Raw genomic sequence first — 16,628 nt, 5'->3', positions numbered from 1 at the left:
TTTTTTTTGTCAAGTATGATTATCACATGAGGTATATATGCCTCTCTCTCCCTGTCCCCTTTATAGTGCAGTTTTGAGGGGTCAAAACTGCATACTGTGGAATCCTCTCTCTCTCTCCTCTGTGATTGTCAGTGCCAGGCTCCTCCACAGGATAGCAGATAACTATTAGATTGGTGGGTGTCCTTCTGCTGGTTCTCTAACTGATCACTAAAACAGCGACCCCCAGTACCCCACAGGGACATCTCAAAATGAACTGGCAGGTTCAGTGGTAGGACCCCCACCGATCTAATAATTTTCCCCTATTCTGTGGATGGGATATGCTACAGCCAGAATATCTCTTTAATTGATCATTTACATATGGATTAAAAGTACTAGAATGAAGCAAAGGATCACTAAGTGAAGCCTCATGCACACCACAGTTTGTGTTTTGCAGTCCGCAAAATATGGAATATGGATGACGTCTGTATTGAACATGTCTTATTCTTGGCCACAAAATGCAGTCCATGGACCCATTGAAGTTAATGGGTCCGTAACAAAAAAAACTATGCAACACAGACTTTACACGGTCGTCATACGTGTTTTGCAGACTGCAAAATATGGTTGTGTGCATGAGGCCTGTGTGTCTAGTTTAACAGTAAATTTCCTGGTGACAGACTCCATTTAAGGCCTCATGCACACAAACGTATTTTTGGTCCTGGTCTGATTTCAAGGAGCGTAAGTATCTAGCAGGACTTTAGAAGATACTGAAGATACCACTTGGAACTGAACCCGAGTTCGGTAAAAGGATTTTTTACAGTAGAAATTCATTTTTGAAGTTATTACTCAAAGTCTCGCAAGACTTCTTGAAGTAATAATTTCGGCTCATTAAAGCCAATACATTCTAATACAGTACGAAGCGCTCGCTCCGTACAGTATTCTAACGAAGTTTTATGCGAATTGACTTCGGATGAAACATCCGAAGTCGATTCTCTCATCCCTAGTCATCAATATAAGATCAGTGGATGTCCAACTTTTTTGAGGAGGCCTGCTGCATCCTCTCCATTGGTTACCTGCACAACATCTAGATTGTAGCGGCTGTGCAGTGTAATCCCAACTTCCAATTCAGCTGATTGGCGGTGGTGCCGGGAATCGGACCCCCACCAGTCTGATATTGATGACCTATCCTAAGGCCAGGTCATCAGTATTATGACACTGCACAACCCCTTTAAACAATCAGCCAGTAGAAGTCCCAAATACGAAGGGGGAGACATATAGTAACATAGTTTATAAGGCCGAAAAAAGACATCTGTCCATCCAGTTCAGCTTGTTATCCTGCAAATTGATCTTATCTAGCACACTTATGAGACCTATGGGTATTATAGTACCTAGACAAAAAAAATTCTATATAAACATTATACAGTCAGGTCCATAAATATTGGGACATCGACACAATTCTAACATTTTTGGCTCGATACACCACCACAATGGATTTGAAATTAAACGAACAAGATGTGCTTTAACTGCAGACTGTCAGCTTTAATTTGAGGGTATTTACATCCAAATCAGGTGAACGGTGTAGGAATTACAACAGTTTGCATATGTGCCTCTTGTTAAAGGGCTTCTGTCACCCCCCTAAAGTCATATTATTATTTTTTTGGCTCCTTAAAATCCTTATGCTGCGATTTATCAATATATAGGGCTTTTACTCCTTTTCGTTCAGTAGTTTCTTCAAAAAATTGACTTTTATCATATGTAAATTACCTCTCTACCAGCAAGTAGGGCGGCTACTTGCTGGTAGCAGCCGCATCCGCCTTTCATAATGACGCGCCCTCCTCGTGTTGATTGACAGGGCCAGCGAACACGCTCGTCCTCTGGCTGGCCCTGTCTGCGTTTTAAATCTCGCGCCTTCGCCGTACCGGTCTTCAGTCGGCGCAGGCGCACTGATAAGAGAACGGTCGCTCCTTCCTCAGTGCGCCTGCTTCGGGTGTAGATGTGACGTCATCGGAGCAGGCGCATGGAGGAAGGAGCGGCCGAACGAGCGTCCTCCGCTCAGTGCGCCTGCGCCGACTAAAGACCGTTACGGCGAAGGCGCGAGATTTTGAACGCAGACAGGGCCAGCCAGAGGACTTGCGCGTTCGCTGGCCCTGTCAATCAACATGAGGAGGGGGCGTCTTTATGAAAGGAGGATGCGGCTGCTACCAGCAAGTAGCCGTCCTACTTGCTGGTAGAGAGGTAATTTACATATTATAAAAGTCAATTTTTTGAAGAAACTACTGAACGAAAATGAGTAAGAGCCCTATATATTGATAAATTGCAGCATGAGGATTTTAACCACCTCAGCTCCCCTAGCTTAAACCCCCTTAATGACCAGACCACTTTTTACAATTCTGCACTACACTACTTTCACGGTTTATTGCTCGGTCATACAACTTACCACCCAAATGAATTTTACCTCCTTTTCTTCTCACTAATAGAGCTTTCATTTGGTGGTATTTCATTGCTGCTGACATTACTTTTTTTTTATATTAATCGAAATTGACCAAAATTTGGGCAAAAAAATGACATTTTTCACTTTCTGTTGTAAATTTTTTCAAATATAACTACATTTCTATATAAATTTTTCTCTAAATGTATTGTTCTACATGTCTTTGATAAAAAAAATTGCAATAAGTGTATATTTATTGGTTTGGGTAAAAGTTATAGCGTTTACAAACTATGGTGCAAAAATGTGAATTTACTCACTTTGACTTTCTGAGCCCCTGTCGTGTTTCCTGAGGTTCTACAATACCCAGACAGTAGAAACACCCCACAAATGACCCCATTTCGGAAAGTAGACACCCTTAGGTATTCGCTGATGGGCATAGTGAGTTCATGGATTTTTTTTTAATTTTTTGTCACAAGTTAGCGGAAAATTATATATATATTTTTTTTCTTACAAAGTCTCATATTCCACTAACTTGTGACAAAAAATTTAATTTTACATGAACTCACCATTCCCCTCACGGAATACCTTGGGGTGTCTTCTTTCTAAAATGGGGTCACTTGTGGGGTATTTATACTGTCCTTGCATTTTAGGGGACTTAAAGGGACACTGACAGGGCCAATAAGCATATTGAGGTATATATATGGCAGTACAGGTCTTATAATGGGTATTACAATCATCTAAGTATCCCCCCTGTCCACCTTATACATACAGTAAACTTAAGTTTTATAACCTGCTCCAACGGTCTTCAATCTGCCCAAGGGGCGGCGTTTCACCTCTCTTGCGCCCAGCCAGCCTCCCCCAACTGCCGCTTTGAAGCGCCGCCCAGCTCATGAATATTCAGTTTGCTGGGCGGCTTCTGCGGTCCCCGCTCTGAAGCGCTGCGCTTAACAGTGCCCGGCGAATGCGCCGGATCTTGTGAAGTCCGGTACAGTAAGCGCCGCCCAGCTCATCAATATTCACTTCGCTGGGCGGCGCTTACTGTCCCCGACTTCACAAGATCCGGCGCATGCGCAGGGCACTGTTAAGCGCAGCGCTTCAGAGCGGGGACCGCAGAAGCCGCCCAGCAAACTGAATATTCATGAGCTGGGCGGCGCTTCAAAGCGGCAGTTGGGGGAGGCTGGCTGGGCGCAAGAGAGGTGAAACGCCGCCCCTTGGGCAGATTGAAGACCGTTGGAGCAGGTTATAAAACTTAAGTTTACTGTATGTATAAGGTGGACAGGGGGGATACTTAGATGATTGTAATACCCATTATAAGACCTGTACTGCCATATATATATACCTCAATATGCTTATTGGCCCTGTCAGTGTCCCTTTAAAGCGTGAGAAGTAGTTTGGAATCCAAATGCGTAAAAAATGCCTTGTGAAATCGTAAAGATTCTCATTGGAATTTGGGCCCCTTTGCGCACCTAGGCTGCAAAAAAGTGTCACACATGTGGTATCGCCGTACTCAGAAGAAGTAGGGCAATGTGTTTTGAGGTGTATTTTTACATATACCCATGCTGGGTGAGATAAATATCTCTGTAAAAGACAACTTTTCCCATTTTTTTTTTATACAAAGTTGTCATTTTACAGAGATATTTCTCACACACAGTATGGGTATATGTAAAAATACACCGCAAAACACATTGCCCTACTTCTCCTGAGTACGGCGATACCACATGTGTGACACTTTTTTGCAGCCTAGGTGCGCAAAGTGGCCCAAATTCCAATGAGTACCTTTTAGGAGGGCATTTTTAGGCATTTGGATTCCAGACTTCTTCTCACGCTTTAGGGCCCCTAAAATGCCAGGGCAGTATAAATACCCCACATGTGACCCCATTTTGGAAAGAAGACACCCCAAGGTATTCCGTGAGGGGCATGGCGAGTTCATAGAATTTTTTATTTTTATTTTTTTTTTGGCACAAGTTAGCGGAAATTGATTTTATTTTTATTTTTTTCTCACAAAGTCTTCCTTTCCGCTAACTTGTGACAAAAAATTACATTTTTCATGGACTCAATATGCCCCTCAGCTAATACCTTGGGGTGTCTACTTTGCGAAATGGGGTCATTTGTGGGGTGTGTTTACTGTTCTGTCATTTTGGGCGGGGCTAAATTGTGAGCAACCCTGTAAAGCCTAAAGGTACTCGTTGGACTTTCGGCCCCTTTACGCACCTAGGCTGCAAAAAAGTGTCACATGTGGTATCGCCGTATTCAGGAGAAGTAGGGCAATGTGTTTTGGGGTGTATTTTTACATATACCCATGCTGGGCGAGAGAAATATCTTGGTCAAATGACAACTTTGTATAAAAAAATGGGAAAAGTTGTCTTTTACAGAGATATTTATCTCACACAGTATGGGTTTATGTAAAAATACACCTCAAAACACATTGCCCTACTTCTCCTGAGTACGGCGATACCACATGTGTGACACTTTTTTGCAGCCTAAGTGCGCAAAGGGGCCCAAATTCCAATGAGAATCTTTACTATTTCACAGGGCATTTTTTACGAATTTGGATTACAAACTACTTCTCACACTTTAGGTCCCCTAAAATGCCAGGACAGTATAAATACCCCACAAGTGACCCCATTTTGGAAAGCAGACACCCCAAGGTATTCCGTGAGGGGCATGGCGAGTTCCTAGAATATATATTTTTTGCCACAAGTTAGCGGAAAATGATATATATATTTCTTTCTCTTACAAAGTCTCATATTCCAGTAACTTGTGACAAAAAATAAAATTTTACATGAACTCGCCATGCACCTCACGAAATACCTTGGTGTGTCTTCTTTCCAAAATGGGGTCACATGTGGGGTATGTATACTGCCCTGGCATTTTAGGGGACCTAAAGCGTGAGAAGAAGTCTGGAATATAAATGTCAAAAAAAATTGGATTCCGTGAGGGGTATGGTGAGTTCATGTGAGATTTTATTTTTTGTCACAAGTTAGTGGAATATGAGACTTTGTAAGAAAAAACTAAAATAAAATCAATTTCCGCTAACTTGTCCAAAATCTTCTATGAACTCGCCATTCCCCTCAAAAGTGATCTTTATAGCGTGTTTTGCGGATCCGTGGATCCGCAAAACACATACAGACGTCTGAATGGAGCCTTACAGGGGGGTGATCAGGGAGTCTATATGGGGTGATCACCCCTCTGTCATTGATCACCCCCCTGTAAGACTCCATTCAGACGTCCGTATGTGTTTTGCGGATCCGTGGATCCGCAAAACACATACGGACGTCTGAATGGAGCCTTACAGGGGAGTGATCAATGACAGGGGGGTGATCAGGGAGTCTATATGGAGTGATCACCCCCCCTGTCATTGATCACCCCCCTGTAAGGCTCCATTCAGACGTCCGTATCCGCAAAACACATACGGACGTCTGAATGGAGCCTTACAGGGGGGTGATCAATGACAGGGGGGTGATCAGGGGTTAATAAGTGACAGGGGGGGGGTGTAGTGTAGTGTGGTGATTGGTGCTACTTACAGAGCTGCCTGTGTCCTCTGGTGGTCGATCCAAGCAAAAGGGACGACCAGAGGACCAGGTAGCAGGTATATCAGACGCTGTTAACAAAACAGCGTCTGATATACCTTTCAGGGGTTAAAAAAATCGCATCTACAGCCTGCCAGCGAATGATCAACGCTGGCAGGCTGTACATCCACTCGTTTACCTCCTGATCCTGTGAACGCGCGCTCCTGTGTGCGCGCCTTCACAGGAAATCTCGCGTCTCGCGAGATCACGCCCCGAAGCGTGAAGGAGGAACAAATCGACCGCCGCCGAAACGCAATCCTGCGTTAAGCGGTCTGGAGGCGGTTAAGGAGCCAAAAAAAATAAAAAATGTCCATAGGATGTTGTTCCAGAACTGTGAAGGCTTTTTTAGATGTCGTTTGGCAAACTCTAATCTGGCCTTCCTGTTCTTGAGGCTCACCAATGGTTTACATCTTGTGGTGAACCCTCTGTATTCACTCTGGTAAAGTCTTCTCTTGATGGTTGACTTTGACACACATACACCTACCTCCTGGAGAGTGTTCTTGATCTGGCCAACTGTTGTGAAGGGTGTTTTCTTTACCAGGGAAAGATTTCTTCGGTCATCCACCACAGTTATTTTCCGTGGTCTTCCGGGTCTTTTGGTGTTGCTGAGCTCACCGGTGCGTTCCTTCTTTTTAAGAATGTTCCAAACAGATGTTTTGGCCATGCCTAATGTTTTTTGCTATCTCTCTGATGGGTTTGTTTTGTTTTTTCAGCCTAATGATGGCTTGCTTCACTGATAGTGACAGCTCTTTGGATCTCATCTTGAGAGTTGACAGCAATAGATTCCAAATGCAAATAGCAGACTGGAAATGACCTTTGGACCTTTTATCTGCTCATTGTAATTGGGACAATGAGGGAATAACACACACCTGGCCACGGAACAGCTGAGATGCCAATTGTCCCATTACTTTTACTTTTGTTCCCCTAACAAGTGGGAGGCACATATGCAAACTGTTGTAATTCCTACACCGTTCACCTGATTTGGATGTAAATACCCTCAAATTAAAGCTGGCAGTCTGCTGTTAAAGCACATCTTGTTTCTTTCATTTCAAATCCATTGTGGTGGTGTATAGAGCCAAAAATGTTAGAATTGTCGATGTCCCAATATTTATGGACCTGATTGTATATGTCCCATGATTGTTCATTGAGATTTTGTATTAACCTGATGATCAGTGATGGCCAGTTCGCATTGTTTGCCATCTTTTCTCACAAGTCTGGCGATGCACAGGTAAGCCCTTACCTGTGCCTTTGCCGTGAGCCGGTCTGAAATCAAATGCGGTCACCGGGAGCAGGCAGTTCTGAGAACAGCCCGATGAAGGTCCCCGGCGGCTGTTCTCGGAACTGCCTGCTCCCGGTGACCGCATTTGATTTCAGACCGGCACAGGCACGGGTAAGGACTTACCTGTGCATCGCCGGACTTGTGAGAAAAGATGGCAGCCTGCATGTGTTCGTTGGCGAACAATGCGAACTGTCCATCACTGCTGATGATGGCTATGGATAGAGCAAAACATGTGGTATGAATAAAAGATCCAGTACTTTCATCTCTTACTGGTGCTACTACAGTACGTCTTTTTGGGTTGCACATTGACATTATAACATACAGTTTTTCTTTACTTTATAGAAAGAAAACAAAAATGGTAAAGTAGTCCTTAACTCCTTAATGTCTGGAGCTTTGGCGGGTGCTGTTGCCAAGACTGCGGTTGCCCCACTGGATCGAACCAAAATCATCTTCCAAGGTAAATGTTGCAAGTCCCCTGGCTAGTATGGTACATTTACAACCAAAGATCTTCCCTGCATACTGTATTTAAAGCTTATTTTAAAGCAACATTTTCATATGCTAGATTGGTCTAAAATTGTGCTAAAATCGTTAAAGGGAACCTGTCACCTGCATTTTGGGTATAGAGCTGAGGACATGGGCTGCTAGATCGCCGCCAGCACATCCGCAATATCCAGTCCCCATAGCTCTCTGTACTTTTATGGTGTCAAAAAAACAATTTTATATATATATATGTATGTATGTGTAAATGAGGCTACTAACGTTTCCCGAGCCCAGCCACGCCCACTGTGAAGGAGCCCAGCACCGCTCCGAATCTCCTCCTTGCTCCCCGACGTCACAAAGCTAGAGCGCCGTAATCTCGCGATGCGCGAGCTAGTGCATGCACAGTTCGTTCCCTGAGGCTGATGCCAGCACAGGGAAGGAACACTATACCAACACTGCGCATGCGCTAGCTCACGCATCGTGAGATTACGGCGCTCTAGCTTTGTGATGTTGGGGAGCAAGGAGGAGATTCGGAGTATGCGGGGTGGTGCTGGGCTCCTTCACAGTGGGCGTGGCTGGGCTCCGGAAACGTTAGTAGCCTCATTTACATATATATATATATATATATATATATAATAGTTTTTTTGACACCATAAAAGCACAGAGAGCTATGGGGAATAGATATTGCGGATGTGCTAGCGGCGATCTAGCAGCCCATGTCCTCAGCTCAATACCTAAAATTCAGGTGACAGGTTCCCTTTAAGAACTGCTGCTAGAATTGAATAAGCAAAGCCATTTTGGTATTTAAACATAAATGTTAACCACTTCCAGACCGTGCCATTTACACCCTTCCTGACCAGGCCTAATTTTGCAAATCTGACATGTCATTTTATGTGGTAATAACTTTGGAACGCTTTTACTTATCCAAGCCATTCAGAGATTGTTTTCTCGTCACACATTGTACTTCATGTTAATGGTAAATTTGAGTCAAAATGTTTTACCTTTATTTATTTATAAAAAAAATCCAAAAGTTAACGAGAATGTGAAAAAATTCACTGTTTTCTAAATTTGATTCTCTCTACCTTTAAGACAGATAGTGATGCCTCATAAAATATTTATTAACATTTCCCATATGTCTACTTTTATGTTGGCATCATTTTAGTAATGTAATTTTATGTTTTTAGGACGCTAGAAGGTTTAGAATTTTAGAAGCAATTTTGGAAAATTTTCTTAAAAATTTCAGAAGTCAACTTTTTTAACCCCTTTAGGACACAGCCTTATTTCACCTTAAGGACCAGGCCATTTTTTGCAAATCTGACCAGTGTCACTGTAAGTGCTGATAACTTTAAAACGCTTTGACTTATCCAGGCCATTCTGAGATAGTTTTTTCGTCACATATTGTACTTCATGACACCTAATGAAGTCAAAAAAATGTATTTTTATTTATAAAAAATACCAAATTTACCAAAAATTTTCAAATTCTCTACTTCTATAATACATAGTAATACCTCCAAAAATAGTTATTACTTTACATTCCCCATATGTCTACTTCATGTTTGGATCATTTTGGGAATGATATTTTATATTTTGGGGATGTTACAAGGCTTAGAAGTTTAGAAGCAAATCTTGAAATTTTTCTGAAACTACGGGATAAGGTGGCAGTTTTGTAGGACTATTATTAGGGTACATATGATTTTTGGTTTATCTATTTTTTGTGAGGCAAGGTTACCAGAAATAGAAATTCTGAAATTTCATCTCCATTTGCCAATAACTCTTGTGGAACACCTAAAGGGTTAACGACGTTTGTAAAATCAGTTTTGAATACCTTGAGGGGTCGCTTTTTTGGAGTTTTTACTCTAGGGGTGCATCGGGGGGCTTCAAATGGGACATGGTGCAAAAAAAAAAAAAAGGCCATCAAAATCTGCCTTCCAGAAACCATACGGCATTCCTTTCCTTCTGCGCCCTGCCGTTTGGTCATACAGCAGTTTACAACCACATATGCGGTGTTTCTGTAAACTGCAGTATGAGGGTAATAAATATAAAGTTTTATTTGGCTGTTAACCCTTGCTTTGTTATTGGGAAAAAAACTGATTAACATGGAAAATTTGCCCAAAAATTGCTTTTTTGGCACCGTTTTTATTTTTTACTGTGTTCATCTGAGGGGTTGGGGGGGTATTTTTATAGAGCAGATTCTTACGGACGCGGCGATACCTAATAGGTCTACTTTTTTATTTATTTTAGTTTTAGAAAATAATATTTTTAAATTATTTTTTTTTAAATTCTACTGAGAACCAGTTTTTTATCCGATTGTCATTGGCTAATTTGGGATATAAATTTAGTACTCGATGGAAGTGTGGTACTCCCTGAAGCAACCGTCAATGCAGAGGCCCGGATGATCGGGGCACGTGTCACACTGAGTAGTGGTGTCCTTCCGTATCCCCCTCCTGTGACACACTCTGCACCTTTTTTGGGTCCGTCCCTTCTTTCCAGTATAGGGGACCACACCTGGAAAGTGTTGGTCAGGGACGATCCGGGCGCCTCCAGTTCCCGAGGTACTCCGGCCTGCTCTTTCCTGGTCAGAAAAGATCAGGTCATGGATGACTGCCTCATAGAACTGAAGGAATGTCCCTTTGTTGCCAGCGCTCCGGGACAGCACAAAAGAGTTGTACAAGGCAACCTGCACCAAGTAGACCGAAACTTTTTTGTACCATGCCCGGGTTTTGGGCATGGCGTTATATGGCTTGAGGACTTGATCAGAGAGATCAACTCCTCCCATATACCGATTGTAGTCGGCGATACAATCGGGCTTGAGGACCGTTGCCGCGGTACCTCGCACAGGGACAGGGGTGATGCTGTTACCATGAATTGTGGACAGTACAAGGACATCCCTCTTGTCCTTATATCTGACCAGCAACAGGTTTCCAGTGGTAAGGGCACAGGTCTCACCCCTGGGGATAGGTACCTGGAGGGGGTGGGCAGGGAGGCCACGTTGATTTTTCTGCACACGGTCCCACAAGCGGACGTGGATCTGGCGGCGAGGGACTGGAACAAGGGGATACTAGTATAAAAGTTATCCACGTACAGGTGGTAACCCTTATCTAGCAGTGGGTGCATAAGGTCCTACACAAGTTTCTCGCTAACACCCAGAGTGGGGGGACATTCTGGGGGTTGAATACGGGAATCTCGCTCCTTGTACACGAAACTTGTAAGTGTACCCTGAGGTACTCTCACAAAGTTTGTACAGCTTCACGCCATACCTTGCCCGCATTGAGGGAACATACTGGCGGAAAATGAGTCTCCCCTTGAACGCAATGAGAGACTCATCAACCGCGACCTCCCTCAGGTATATAGTTCTGTACAAATTTGACCCCAAAGTGATCGATTACCGGCCTGATTTTGTACTGGCGGTCATAGGCAGGATCACCTCAGGGGGGACATGCTGCATTATCTGAATAATGCAAGCATTTCCGGGTAGCCTCAAACCGGGAGCGTGTCATGGCTGTACTGTAAAGTGGGGTCTGGTAGAGGACGTCCCCACTCCAGTAATGCCTGATACTAGGTTTCTTGACTATGCCCATGTGCAGCACGAGGCCCCAAAACGTCCTCATCTCGGCTGCACTGACTGGGGTCCAGCCACCGGGCCTAGCCAAAAAGGAGCCCGGGTGTTGAGCGTACAGGTTCGTCTGCTCCACCATCAGATTTACAAAGTGGTCACTGAAAAAAAGACTAAAATAGTAATATTCAGTGAAGCCTACTGTGGAAATCTGGATTCCTGGTTGGCCTACAAAATCAGGAATCACGGGCTCAAATCGCTCTTGGGTACACCAGACAAGTTCACCGGCAGGGGGCTCCGGTGGATTTAACTGGTGGGCTGGAAAACTAGTATGAGCCCCAGAGCTTCTCGTACTAGGGTGGGCCACAGGGTCCCTAGCATGGCGGTCCCCTTGCTCCGCCTGGCGGCGTCATCATCATCGCTAGATGATGAGGAGGACGCGGATGACAACAGGAAAGTGGGGTCATCTTCGTCCTCACTGGGACTCTCGGACTCTGAGGCAAGATGGGCGTATGCCTCCTCGGCTGAGAACATCCGGCAGGCCATAGGGGAGTGTGTGTGCGTGTAAATCTTTATTCAGTGTGCGTGTGTGTGGGGGCACAGGTGTTCGCAAACTCACCCTAAACCTAACAGACCAAAAAAAAAAAAAAAAAGACTAACAAAAAAAAGGGGGAAAAATGTGTATTTTTTATTTATTTTTTCTCACTAACTTTCCCTGAATATCCCTGCCTAACCCAACCTTTCCCTAAATACCTGGGGGGTGCTGGGGCACAGATGGCGGTGCTGGGGTGCTTGCTGGAGATTGGTGCAGCTATGGATAAAGCAAAATAGAGGTTACATTTCAAAATGTCACTTTTTTTGCAGATTTTCCATTTTAATCATTTTTTTTTCCTGGAACACATCAAGGGTTAACAACAAAATAAACCTCAATATTTATTACCTTGATTCTATGTGGTCGTATACTGCTGCTTGGGCACACGACAGGGCACAGAAAGCAAGGAGCACCATATAATATTTGGAGGGCAGATTTTGCTGGAATGGTCTTTGGGCACCATGTTGCATTTGAAGAGACCCTTAGGTATCCCCACAGTGAAAACCCCCAAAAAAGTGACCACATTTTGTAAGCTACTCCACCCAAGGAATTTTTAAGGGGTGCAGCGAGCACTTCACTGTTTCATAGAATTTTAAATTTTTGCGTGTGAAAATGAAAAAAATATATATTTTTTTTTAACAATAAAATGGTCCTTTAGGCCCAAACTTTCTTTTTCACAAAAGATAACAGGAGAATACCCCCCCCCCCCAATTTGCTACCCACTTTCTCCTGAATACAGTAACACCCCCAATTGTGATCGTAAACTGTTATTTGGGGATACGCCCGGGCTCAGAATCGAAGGAGAGGCATCTGGATTTTCTAACATGGAATTTTCTGTCATGGTTTTTAAGAGCAATAACTTTATTTTTTGTTGAATGAGGTGAGGGTTTATTTTGTGCGAGACAAGCTGTGGTTTTTATTGGCGCCAATTTGGGGCATATTTGGCTTTCTGATTGCTTTTTATCTAATTTTTGGGAGGTGAAGTCACAAATTTTTCTATTGTTCTATATTTTTTTTTTTTACATCGTTCACTTGATGGGGTAGATCATGTCATATGATGGGGTAGATCATGTCATCCTGCGGTCCCGTACTAATGCTGAGCGGGGGGGATGGGGAGGGCTCGCTCCAATTGATCTGGAGCCTGCTCCCGAGGCAACGTCTCCCGCCTTGCCCCTGGTGGGGTAAGCTGGGTTTTTGCGTTCGGCGCTTTCTAAATACGTCACTTCCGGCGGATACAGGAAGTGACTAGAGCGGTGTGCATCATTCTGGCCGGCATCAAGCAGAGGAGCCACACTGATCTGAGGTCTGGTACATTGTGGCAGCATGTCGGGACCAGAGCCACGTTTCCACGGGAGCTGGATGCTCCAGTGCTGCCCTCCGTAAGTTCCCCTGTGGGGAGAAATAATTTGAGATTTCGCTCATTATGTTCGGGGTGCACTATGGTCAGGTCAGGGAGCCATTATTGATCCCCCTCTCCTTTTCTAAACACAAAGGTGTTTCACCAGGGTTAACCACATGTGTGTATGTGTGTGTGTGTATATATAGAGATAGATATATATATATATATATATATAATCAATGAAAAAGACCGGCACTCGCTGTTGATATACAGGCCTCATCCTGACTTTGGTCTGTTCTCGCCTCATAGGTCTCCAAGGAGGCGCAGAAGAATCCAAAGAAGCTGTCAAAATTTATATCATGTTACAAACGGCTACTGGATAACCACCATAAAAGATTATGCAATGACTGTATTGCAAGTATTGTTTGTGAGGAACATCCCTCACTAATGGACAAATTTAGGGCTATGATACAGGAAGAAGTTAAATCCTCCTTATCTAATTTGTCTACGACTCCTAGGGGACCTCTTCCCCCTAAGCGACAAAAATTAAGATCACCCTCCTCCTCGGATTACGAATACTTGGGGGAGGATGCCTCCTCATCCAGGCATTGGGATGGTGAGGACCTTGCTTCAGAGACGGAATTCTCTGAGGGCGATAGAAAATTCTATTTAGCTGTGGACAAAATGCCGGATCTATTAAAAGCGGTGAGGGCCACTATGGGGGTGGAAGAGGTGCAGAAAACCCATTCCATCCAGGAGGAAATGTTTGGGGTCTAAGGTTTAAAAAAAAAATAGTATTCCCCATTAATGAGAACATAAGAGACATAGTTTTAGACTTTAGAGGAATGTTCTGACCCTGAAAACGCCTGGGTGTGTCGAAGGATTTCAAAAACCGTCTATTATTTGATCCGGCTGAATCTAAAATATTCAATGAGATCCCTAAAATAGACGTGCAAGTGGCAAAGGTCAATAAGAAGACATCATTGCATTTTGAAGACGCATCCCAGTTAAAGGATCCCATGGAAAGGAACGCTTGACAGTCTGTTATGAAAATCATGGGAAGCAGCGATGTTTACCCTTAAATCAAATATCGCAGCAACATCTGTCGCTAGATCTATGTTCCTTTGGCTAAACGAACTTGAAAACCATATTAGGGATAATACCCCTAGAGAGGAGAGTCTAAACTCTATCCCCTTGCTAAAATCAGCCACGACTTTCCTGGCGGATGCCTCTGCTGAGTCGGTAAGATTCTCAGCCAAAGACGCGGGCCTCTCCAAAGTGGCTCGCAGAGTCCTTTGGAGGAAGTCTTGGTCAGGAGACAAAACTTCAAAGATGAAGCTGTGTTCCATTCCCTTTTCGGGGGAATATGTTTTCGGGCCCGTGCTAGATAGGATCTTGGAGAAAGCCTCAGACAAGAAAAAAGGTTTTCCCGAAGACTTACCATATAGAAAAAAATATCCCTTTCGCTCTTCCTCGGGCCAGGATAGATTGTATAGAGGAAAGGGAAAATCAGGACGCTGGAGCTACCCCAAAGGGGGCAGAGGAAAGGGTTTTCTCCTTAACCCCCAGAACAAACCCAGTGATCAACAATGACGCCAAACAAGTTCTTTGTGTCCCGTCTCAGATCTCTGACAGCTCAGAACAAGATCGAGCAGGGAGTGCAAGACTAGTCTATTCCTAGTAACAAAGAAAGAGGGCTCATTTCGAACCATAATAAATCTAAAATCTCTGAACAAATTCATATCTTAACAAAAATTCAGGATGGAGTTCCTAGGGTCCATAATACCCTTGTTAGTAAAAGACTCCTTAATGGGCATGGTGGACTTGAAGGACGCCTATTACCATGTTCCAATTCATCTCAACTCCCAAAAATTCCTGCGGTTCGCCATCAGAGACCATAGAGGGTTAATACATCATTATCAATTCACGGCCCTTCCATTTGGAATTTCCTCCGCTCCCAGGATTTTCACCAAACTCGTAGTCGAGATGGTGGCATATTTGAGGGAAAGAGGACTAATCTTAGTCCCATACTTAGCCGATTTTCTCCTAATTGGCAATACTGCAGACCACCTATTAGCAGATTTAGACACCTTCCTGTCAACACTGGGAAAACTATGGTGGATAGTGAACATCAACAAATCAAACCTACAACCGTCAACAAAAATATGTTTCCTGGCGGTGATTCTAGACTCTCATATTTAATCCACTTTTCTTCCCCAAGACAAAATCAAATCACTGCGAGAGAAAGTCAGACTGTTTCAAAAGAAAAAGATCACCATAAGGGAAGCAATGAGTCTACTGGGCCTACTCACATCATGCATACCCTCAGTACCTTGGAGTCAACTGCATTTTCGACCTCTTCAGACTTGGATTATCAGAGTTTGGAACAGGCAACAGATTACTCTACTCTAGATTAGAGTGTTCATTCCTCACATGGTAAAAACATCACTATGTTGGTGGACAGTCTCAAGGAACCTCTCTAGGGGAGTAGTATAGAAGAGAACTCCCTATGTACAAATCATGACGGATGCAAGTCAGTCAGCATGGGGAGCGAAAGTGGGAGATTATTACTATCAGGGCTCCTGGCCCCAGTCTATCAGCTCTCAGTCATCAAATTTCAGAGAACTGAAGGCAGTATGGGAATACCTAAAGATAGCGGAAGAAAATCTTCAGGGTTCCCACCTAAAAATTATTTCAGACAATACGACCACTATTGCCTACTTCTCCAATCTGTGAGGAATAAAGTCGAAAAATCTCCTGTCCTTATCCACTAAGATCTTCAACTGGGCAGAACAAAGCGTAAGATCCATTTCGGCGATTCATCTCAAGGGGTCGCTGAATCTAGAGGCAGACTCTCTGTCGGGGGAAGTTAGACCAGACAGAATGGTCTCTAAATACAGAAATCTTTCAAATGATACAGTCCTGATCAAAAGTTTAAAACCACTTGAAAAATGGCAAAAAATCATATTTTACATTGTTGGAACAAGGTTCCAAGTAGAGCTTCAACATGCAACAAGAATAACAATTCAATTAATAGAAAATAACGATTAAACTGAAACAGGCTGTTTTTCAGCTGATCCAAATTTTAGGACCACATGCCTTTAAAAGGCCATATCTGTGCAAATACCAGATGCCCACCCTAAAATGATTCTAATTTATATAAATTATATAAATTAAGGCCCATAAATACTTAATTATAAGTTTGCAGAAATATATACCCCTGAGAAACATATTGTTGTCGACAAATACAGTCCTGATCAAAAGTTTAAGACCATTTGAGAAATGGCAAAAAATCATATTTTACATTGTTGGATCTTAACAAGGTTCCAAGTAGAGCTTCAACATGCAACAAGAAGAAATGAGAGTGAGACAAAACATTTTTTGAGCATTCAATTAATTGAAAATAACGATT

General features: G+C 43.3%; 1 protein-coding gene across 3 annotated transcripts in view; it reads left to right on the top strand.

The window, feature by feature from the left end:
* The window catches only part of SLC25A42 (solute carrier family 25 member 42), a 90,484-nt gene that overhangs the window by 49,001 nt on the left and 24,855 nt on the right, over positions 1-16,628 (top strand). The window contains exon 3 of one of the 3 annotated variants that reach the window (XM_040417419.1): positions 7,595-7,709. The exons of 1 other annotated variant lie outside the window; for it this stretch is intronic. In XM_040417419.1, coding sequence (XP_040273353.1) covers positions 7,595-7,709 — 115 coding nt within the window. Of the gene's footprint in view, positions 1-7,594; positions 7,710-12,313; positions 12,364-16,628 lie in introns of those variants that run through there. One more of the 3 variants, XM_040417421.1, reaches the window with a different exon arrangement.

Source organism: Bufo bufo, chromosome 2 (genome assembly GCF_905171765.1).
Source record: "Bufo bufo chromosome 2, aBufBuf1.1, whole genome shotgun sequence".
Classification (NCBI taxonomy): Eukaryota; Metazoa; Chordata; class Amphibia; order Anura; family Bufonidae; genus Bufo; species Bufo bufo.
The sequence above is the reverse complement of the archived record's forward strand: the minus strand, read 5'-3'. Positions and strand labels throughout refer to the sequence as shown.